This window comes from Lipotes vexillifer, unplaced genomic scaffold, assembly GCF_000442215.2.
Source record: "Lipotes vexillifer unplaced genomic scaffold, Lipotes_vexillifer_v1.1 scaffold230, whole genome shotgun sequence".
Lineage (NCBI taxonomy): Eukaryota > Metazoa > Chordata > Mammalia > Artiodactyla > Lipotidae > Lipotes > Lipotes vexillifer.
The window spans coordinates 4,507,497-4,516,679 of record NW_006775143.1 but is presented as its reverse complement, the minus strand read 5'-3'; the positions used below and the strand labels follow the sequence as shown (position 1 = coordinate 4,516,679).

At 54.5% G+C, this 9,183-nt stretch overlaps 1 protein-coding gene across 2 annotated transcripts in view; it reads right to left on the bottom strand.

Moving 5' to 3' along the window:
• Positions 1 to 9,183, bottom strand: part of WHRN (whirlin) — an 89,576-nt gene that overhangs the window by 14,209 nt on the left and 66,184 nt on the right. Inside the window, exons 4-7 of one of the 2 annotated variants that reach the window (XM_007449732.1) lie at positions 7,543 to 7,745; positions 6,421 to 6,457; positions 5,032 to 5,244; positions 4,062 to 4,271 (exon numbers count right to left, since the gene is read on the bottom strand). In XM_007449732.1, the coding sequence (XP_007449794.1) occupies positions 4,062 to 4,271; positions 5,032 to 5,244; positions 6,421 to 6,457; positions 7,543 to 7,745 (663 nt within the window). Of the gene's footprint in view, positions 1 to 4,061; positions 4,272 to 5,031; positions 5,245 to 6,420; positions 6,458 to 7,521; positions 7,746 to 9,183 lie in introns of both variants that reach the window. The other variant, XM_007449731.1, reaches the window with a different exon arrangement.

Below are 9,183 nucleotides of genomic sequence, written 5' to 3'. Positions count from 1 at the left end.
CATTTCAGTTATTTATGGGGTTTAGTCTGTCATTCCTGCTCTACCCTAAATTCCATAATGGAAAGAATTTCTTTGTATTTCTTTCACCACTGTATTCCCAGCACCTAGAACTGGATATAGCACATAGCAATCACTCAATTGATATTTGGTAACAGAACAGAAGGAAGAGAAAGAGGGAGAGAGGAGATAGATAGATAGATAGATAGATAGATAGATAGATAGATAGATAGATAGACTTCAGGGAAGAATCACAACCAGACTGCAGTGTTAACAGCACCAGCTCAGAGGTAAGCAGGCCTCTGGGTCTGAAACCACATTCCACTGTTCACTAGCTGAGCAATCTTGAACAAGTCACTTCTCTCTAAGCCTCAGTTTTCTTCTCCGTTAAATGAGGATCATAGCAGTATTTGCCACACCTAGTCACTGGGCGGGTCAAAGAAGATACAGTTGGAAAGCATTATCATAGTGTCATGGAGATGCTTGACAAATGCCAGCCACTATTATTATTAATAAAGGCCCAAATTATTAATATGGACCAGGCTCTACGCTGAGCACTAGGGATTCGATGGTAACACAGTTGTTGCCCTCAAGCAGCCCACAGTCAAGGCGGGTAACCAGCCAGTCTTGTACAAATTATTGGAATATAATGACACAAGAGCCATAACAGCAAGAAGCCCAAGGGGCTGAAGGAGCCAGAGGCTCAAAGTCACCCTCCTTGAGAGGATCAGGGAAGTCTGCTTGGAAGAGGTGGCATGTGAGCTAAGGGCTGAAGCACACACAGGAGCTAGCCAGGCCATGTGACGTGGGAAGGAGAAGACCCCAGACAGACAGATTGTGTGGCACATGCGAAGGCCGAGACGTCTCTCAACCGCTCCACGGCACAGGAATTATCATCCTCGTTTTATAAAACTGAGTTCAGAGAGGTGAAATTACTTCTTGAGGTCACACAGCAAGGAAGTGGCAGAGCTGGGATTTGAACACAGGGCCTTCTCACTCCAGAGCCTGAAAAACCTGATGAACTGGCAAACAGGAGAGACAGTGAGCACCCCGAAGAAGCCCAGCTCCCCACCAGGGCTGGGTGCGGGTGTAAGGAGGTGGGGGGAAGGACCACAGCCCCCTGCCTCTGCCGCAGCTAAGGCACTCCCACAGACCCCCCTGGCAGGAAGGACGGTACCTCCATCAGGTCTATAAGCCACAGCAGCCGCTCCTGGGGAGGAAGGGTGGGCAAAAGGCAAAAAGAAAAATACATCAAATAAATATTAGGGATGGAATGGGCACAGCAAACCCCCTTCCCAAACACACACACACACACACACACACACACACACACACACACACACACAAAGGCAAAATAAACAAAGGGATTCTCCAAGTCCCTTTTTTCTTTACTTGGGATGCTGTGGGCAAGAATAAAGAAGGGGTGAGGAAACCCCACTGCTACAATCAGCATGGCCTCGTTCTAACTGCCTCCTTGAAGGAAACCAGGGGTTCCTCACTGCTCTGCAGAAATGACACGTGTCCTTAAAAAGGGCCTTCAGGAGATGGTCATGCCCCTGGAGGCAATCCTGGGGCTCTCTAGCAGTTGAGGCTAGGGTCATTATTCCCACTTGGTAGATGGGAAAACTGAGGCTAAGCAAAGGGAAGTGACTTGTCCAAGGTCACACCTGCAAGTGAAAGGCAGAGCCTGAAGGAGGACCCTGTTCAGAAGCCTCGATCAGAGAAGACCCAGATTTCAGGGAGGCCCAGGCCCCGTGGTGGCAGAGAAGCTCAGCGTCTGCAAACTGGAGCCCTGGGCTGTGCGTGTGGAGAGCACCCAGCGGGGGATGAAGTTTGGAGGGGGCGTGGCAGGTCCTCAGCCCAGTGCTTTCCAGAAGCCACCAAGTGCCTGCAAGGCCCCGGATACAGGGTGGTTTTTCCGGGCAGGCTGGGACAGGTCAGGAAGAACAGAGGTTTCCTCTGCCTTCGGGCTGTGGGCAGCACATCTGGGATGTTACTCATCCTTTACTCCTCCCAACAAGCTGGGGAAAGCAGCACGGCTGCCCCAACGCCGAGGAGGGAGACGGAGGCACTGCGGATCGAGGCAGCCTTTCCACGTTGCCTCTCCTGCCTGTACGATGTTCTCTTAGCACCCACCTCCGAGGGCTCGCCCTGGTCTTGGTTAGCCCTGATCTGACATGCCCAAGCTATCCAGTGGGTCTCAGACTCATGGTTATTCCCATATCAGAAGCTGGGAGACCCCTTCCATCTGTCCCACAAACTCTCTGCTCAAAATCATCCCGTGGCCTTTCTGAAGTCTGCCTTTCCCAGGGTGCTCCAATCCACAGAGAGGGTCTCTCTGGCAGGGCAGGGTCAACTGCCACAGCTGGGGCTCAGATGGCCAGGGTCAGCACTCCCCAGGTGCAGGAGAGACCCCCGGGCTGGGACAGGGTCATGGGAGGCCAGTGCTGAGCTGGGGCTGGGACCCCTGCCCAGAGCCCTTCCTGGGTATAATAGTTACCCTGAGGCGTCTTAGTGCTGCAGCCTGGCCTGCCATCAGGGCCTCAGGCTGCCGTGGCCAGGGCCACCCAGGGCCTCAGGTGATTTAACCTAAACCTCTTGCCTCCCAGGTCAGAACACACCCCATCCCACCCACTGGATTTCTTATCCCTGATTCTAAAGGGACCATCCCAGAATTATAGTCGGCAATCCTCCAAGTTTTAGAGCAGTGACTGATGTGAAGCCACACATGGACGTCATCAAGCCAATCTCTGTGGAGTTGGACCCAGAGAGAAATTAACCCTCGGGCCAGGGCCCCGCAGCCTGAAACCAGCTCATCACCTGTGTGCTACATCAGAGCCAAACATGCAGCCCCAGGCAGGAGGCAGCCTCCTCCCTCTGCCCCAGAAGTGATCTGCTCATCCTGAAGCATGACATCGCCTCCACTGCAGCTGCGTCCAGAGCCAGGAGGAATATGTGGCAGCTTCCTGGTCGCCCCAGGAAGGACGAGGACTCTTGGGGGATGAAGGTGACTTGGGACGGTAGGGATAGGAGGTAGAGGAGAAGTTTCCCCAGAAACTCAGATCCCCAGAGCTAAAAAAAAAAAAAAAAAGCTATATTGGGAGCTGGAGTCCCCAAGGGAAAGGCACACATGCTCCAGGGCTGTCTCCTGGTGGCTGCAAGCTCATCTGTGCCCACTTACCACCTGTGTCTGCAGGTGGACATCACTGCACTCTCAGACCTCCTGCTCCCCCAACAGGACAACGAACACAGTCTAACAGAGATTCCACCGGGAAGAGCTCCCAGTTCAGTGTCTGGGAGTAACAGTGTTTAAGGAACTCGACTTCCCCACTCCCTTTCCACAGCAGAGAGGTGCTGAATGACCGACAGACAGGAAAGGAGAGGATGTGGCCAAGCCGGCTCTCCTGACCTCCAGCTCCAGCTCTCCCCAAGGCATGGACCTAAATCACTGGCTGTTCCCCATGATGGATAATAAGGCATTTCCTCTGCCCTTTCTTGACAAAGGCCTCCTGGGGTTAATCTGCCTCTGAGCATGCTGGGGGCAGAGTCACACCATGAGATGGACCAGATGCTTTTCTAGGGGCTGGCGAGTCTGGGAGAAAGTCAGGCTGGGCCTTGGGGCTCCAGAGAATCAGGAGGGTGTGTCTCAGGGAAGATCCCAGTCACCACGACCACGACCACGACCACGAATGCCCTGTGTGGTCTCTCATGGGATCCTCACATGGATTGGCATTATTTTTTCTATTTGTCTCATGGCCTGTGTTTTTCGCCTTTCTCCCCCAGCCTGCACCCTATCCCCCAGACTCTGGGCGCCTGAGGCAGGGCCACAGTTGCCTTGTTCACCGGTTGTGTCCTAGAGCCCATGCCTGGCATGCAGCAGGCACCCTTAGGAGGTTTTCACAGGTGAAAAAACTGAGGCTCGGAAAGGCAAAAGCTGGCAAGGGCTCGAATCCCAGCACAGACGCCCAGTGCTGGGATTCGAACCTGGATGGGTCTCACTCCAAAGCCGTTATCTTAATGCCCCTGCTGGCCAGAAAGCCAGGGATGGGGCAGGGGCAGCTCACCCTGGCTGAGCTGACAGTGGTGGAGGTGCCGTGGCTGCCCGTGGATGAGCCTGTGTCGCTGCAGGAGACCATGGAGTAGGTGTCCCCGGCCACAGGGCTGGGGGGCTGCCGTGCCTTCATCGACTCGATCTCCCGCCTCAGCACCAGGTGGTCGAAGCGGTCCAGGTCTTGGGGGGAGATGGTACCTCTCACCTCAGACAGGAGCAAGAACTGGAGGCAGGGACAAGGCGGGCACTCAGCGGGGAGCTCCACCAGCAGGTGGGACGGCCCCCTGACACCCCAAATGACCCGCATGCAAACCTGGCCACTGGCCTCCCCTCCTTCACCCTCGTGGCTCCCCACTGTGCTGGGAGAAAAGTCCAAGCACCTTCGCCTGGAGGCCGGGCCCAGCATCATCTGACCCCTGCCTCCATCTCCCCACTTCCTCCCCTGGATCTCAGCCTGCACAGAAGGCTGCAAGTCCCTCAACAGGAAGCCCCTGGCTGTCCCTTCCCCCTCCTCTCCAAATTGCGTTTCGGTGCAGCTTTTCAACCTCAAACAGACTTCCACTAGAGCAGGGTTCTCAAAGAGGGCAGCATGGCACAGTCACTTGGGGGTCTCGTAAAAATTACTGGTGGCCGGCTCCCACCCACAGAGGTGTGTGGTCAGCCAGCCTGGGGTGGGGCTTGAGCATCGCTCTTTAAGAGCAATCCAGACGACTCTGAACGTACACTCAGCATGGAAAGCCGCTGCGTTAGGGCCCCAATCACATGGGACCTTAACTGACAGTTTCCCCAGGAGTCTGCGGGCTCCCCCGGGGCAGGGTCTGTCTCGGTCACCAGCCTCCGCCTGGGGTTCAGTTTGGGCCTGACTCTTTGTGGGCTCTCAGGAGAGGAGTGGGGGACAGAGGGCAGCAGGGAAGGATGCGGAGACCCTGAGAGCTGAAGCCAGGCGCCCCCAGCCCCGCCTCGCCCGAGGAGGCGCGGGTCACCTTGGCATGGGTGTTGAGCAGCTCAAACAGGGCCATGACGAGGGTGTCCACGGACACGCTGCCGCCGCGGTACTCCTCCAGGTAGTAGGCCATGGTGGCACGCTCCTGCGCGCTCAGCAGGTGCCGCGCCTGCGCCTCCAGCAGCACCCGCGTCTGGTTCCCCAGGCTGCTCAGGGTCACCTGGGAGCCGGCCGGCCCCTTGTAAAACCCCAGCTGAAAGACAGCAAGACAGAGGCCTGGGAATTCGGAGCTGCTCTGGAGGCAAATGGCCAGGCCCAGCCAGCGACCACCCTGCCGAGGGATGGGGTGGGTCCCTCTGAGGTCTCGGCCCACATGGGAAAGCTGCAGATGTCACCGGTATGTTCCCAGAGCACGCGGCCTCATGCAGTTGCAAAGTGCTTTCCCGGCTCATGTAGCACGTTTACATATGTTATCTCATCAGAGCCTCATGACCATTCAGAGTCAAGCAGTATTATTATTATGGTGCCCATTTTACTCTCTAGGTTGAAATATCTTTCTTGGTACGGGGATAATAGTAATTTTATTTCCAAAACATAGCTCAGATCTGCACCCACACGCTCCACCCTTCCCGGCACTGCCTCTGCCACCGTCAGCTGTGTCTAAGACGCCATCCGGTCTCCCTCCTTGTCTTTTCTGCCTCTCTCTGTCACCTACACGGAGCTGCTGAGAGGACCTCGTAAAAACACAGATCTCCTCACCTTGCTCCCCTGTTTAAGCCCTTCAGCGGCAACCTATCATTTTAGGTTAGCAGGCAAACCTCTTACACGACCCACTGAGTCCTGTGTGATCTGGCTCTCCCACCAACAAGCCAAGTGTGGCACCTGCCTCAGGGCTCTGGCACATGCTGTGCCCTCTGCCTACATCATCCCTCTCCTGCTCCCGCCCAGACTTTGATCTCACTAACCTCCACTTCACGTTCAGTTTACGGCCCAGACACCGTGTCACTACCTCAGAGACCCCTTGCCCTCTCCCTCTGGCCTCTCCCCCAATCTAAACTAGGTGTCTCTGTCATTCTCTCTCATCAGACGCAGCACCTTTCCTGGATGGCACTGAAAGTCTTTTGTGATTAGATACATGTGCAGTTTTGTTTTGTTCTGATGTGTGTCTCCTTCACTGGGGATAACCTCCACCAGGGTGGGGACCTGATCTGTTCTGTTCGTGCCGTTAACCCAGGTGTCCAGGGCGGTACCCAGAACCCGGCGGCACTCACAGACGTGTGTAGGACGGAGGATGGACAGTCAGCGGGGCTGCCCAAGTGCAATGAGATCGTGTCCGTGAGTCTCTCAGCCCCACCCTGCCAGGCCCAGAGCTCCCCGCACGGGGAGCTATGAAGAAGCTGAAGGCTCCCAGACAGAGAGCAGAGCCTACCTTGCTGGTCCCCTCTGCTGTGAGATCCCCAGGAAAGCTATGAAGAAAGATAAGCATGTTCAGCCTCACGTCTGAGCAGTTCAAACAGGCACGGGGAAGGGAACGGCTGCTTTGCTGCGGGATGAGCAAAGCTTTGGGAGAACTCTGGCCTGCACTCGCCGGGGCCACTCAAGGGAATATCAACCCCTGGACAGACGGGCAGCTTCTGTCCTCCTGACCAACCATGTGGATGGCATTTCTAAAACCATGCAAGGTGGTATCCTGAGTTGTTTCCAACACTACAGGGGCCAGGGAGGTAACACGGAGAGGAGAGACTAAACGGCAACTGCCTCGAGGCCTCGGGTTCAGGCCAACGTTAGGGAGGGTGGGGATGGGGTCAGCTGGAGATGCTGAAGTGCAATGCGCAGGCGCAGCTTGGTTCCAGTCTATTTTCACAAAAAAACGTGGGCTCAAGCTGCCAGGATCCCTGATTTTCAAGAAGCAGCCAGAAATCCAGTTTTTTTCATGGGAAACCAGATGACCTTTTAAATGTTGGTAACTAATTTTTTTAAATTATAATACTGTGCAGGTGAAAGGAAGAGAGGAAGAAGGGAGAAAGAGATGCTCTGGGTGTGTTTGGCTTGGGGGCCACCAGCCAGTCTGAGACTTCTGATGGAAGTCCAAAGGTGACACTTTACATTATTAGCAGCTGCACAGCCACCTGGCAACTGTATCTCACTTTATGACTCCCAAGGCCCTTTCACCCAAGTGACGCATGGGATCCTCATCCACACACCCGGGATGGGGGCTGGGGTTATGATTCCCACTCCTCAGACAAAGCAACTGAGGGCCAAAAAGTAAGTTATGTGATTTGCTGGGGGGCAAATAAAGAACGGGAGAGCCGGATCCTGTGGCTCAGCTTTCCAAGGGAAACCAAGGCCAGGAGGGGACAAGGGATGTGCCCGAGGTCCTGCCCGGCAAACGGAAGGGACCCCGGGGCTGGGACCACAGGCTCTGGGAATCAGCGCAGTCCTCACAGGTCAGGGCATGGTGCATGGTGAAGAGGTGGGAAGGGCTGTTACTGGCTTTCAGAAATGGCCCTGGGGTCCTGGGGCTCAGGGCGAGAGAGCAGGGCAGCCACACCCTGTTGAGTTCGTGGCGGTGTCCCCGATCCGGGAACTGGCAATCCACTTGGTCTTGTCCACGGTGGTTCGGGCACGGGGCAGCCTCCCGACATCCTTCACCGTCAGGATGAGGTGCTGGGATGACTTGAGCAACCTGACCGCTTCGTCGTGCAGGACGTTGAGAAAGCTCTGCCCATTCACCTCCAGAATCTGGTCCCCAACCTGCCAAGACCACAACACAACACAGTCACCTGGGCTGTTCGCAGGACACCGACACATCAGGGCTTCAGAGCCCCGATCCCAAGTCTCCTCCTGGGTAGCCTACCAAGGAGGTCACCGAGCCTCAGAGAATCTATGCCGGTGCTTGAGGGCATACAGCAGGAGGCTCGAAGAGGTTATGTGAATTCCTGAGGGTCACACAGCAAATCAATCGTAGAACCAACTGTCCAATCCTGATCTTCAACTCATGTTCCTGTCACTGGAAAGGGCCACCTCCCCTCAACTTAGCAATGGCTTTGAGGGGTGTGTCTACGAGATTCCCAAGGGTCCCCTGATCTAGAGAACAAAAGCCATTTCAGAGGCCTGGAGGTGGGTGGAATTGGGGGTAGGATGAGGTGTGAAGGCAGAGTTCCATTATTCTCCTTTTACACTTCTACGTTGTTAAAAATTTTTTTTACAAGCATTGTAAATTTTTTTACAAGCTTGTAGAATTTTTACAAGCATGCATTCTTATATTACCTTAAAGTGTAAAACATCATTTTAAGTTACTCAAGAAAAAAAGCAATAAATGAGAAAACTAGCCTTCCATTAAAGGAATAATATATTGCTTGGATTCTTATGACAAGAAGGCGGTTCGGGGGCTTCCCTGGTGGCGCAGTGGTTAAGAATCCGCCTGCCAATGCAGAGGACACGGGTTCAAGCCCCTGGTCTGGGAAGATCCCAAGTGCTGCGGAGCAACTAAGCGCGTGCAACACAACTACTGAGCCTGCACTCTAGAGCCTGCGAGCCACAACTACTGAGCCCACGTGCCACGACTACTGAAGCCCGCGCACCTAGAGCCCGTGCTCTGCAACGAGAAGCCACTGCAATGAGAAGCCCGCGCGCAGCAATGAAGACCCAACGCAGCCAAAAATAAATAAATTTTAAAAAAGAAGGCAGTTTTCTTTTGTAATATAAGAACATATTTTTTAATGAAAGGAGTAAAAAACAGAGAGAAAAAACTAGCCTTCCAATAAACGTAAGTATGTGACAAAACCAGAAGGGGTTGGCTGGGAAGCTGCTGCAGTGTGACCTGGGGCATGTCAGAAGGACGTGCAGCATGTTTAAACTCGGAGGTTCGGTGCTTTTCCTCTGTTCACCGACGGGTGACCAGAGGGGGCTGCCCAGGGTCAAAGCCCACCGTGGCCTTGAAGGGCAGCCCCATAATGCCAATTATTTTTTATATTTGTTTATTTATTTATTTATTTGGCTGAGCCGGGTCTTAATTGCGGCACACTGGATCTTCATTGCCGTGTGCGGGATCTTTTAGTTGTGGCAGGCAGGCTCCTTAGTGGAGGCTCACAGGCTCCTTAGTTGTGGCTCACCAGCTCCGTAGTTGCGGCATGCGTGTGGGATCTAGTTCCCTGACCAGGGATCAAACCCGGGCCCCCTGCCTTGGGAG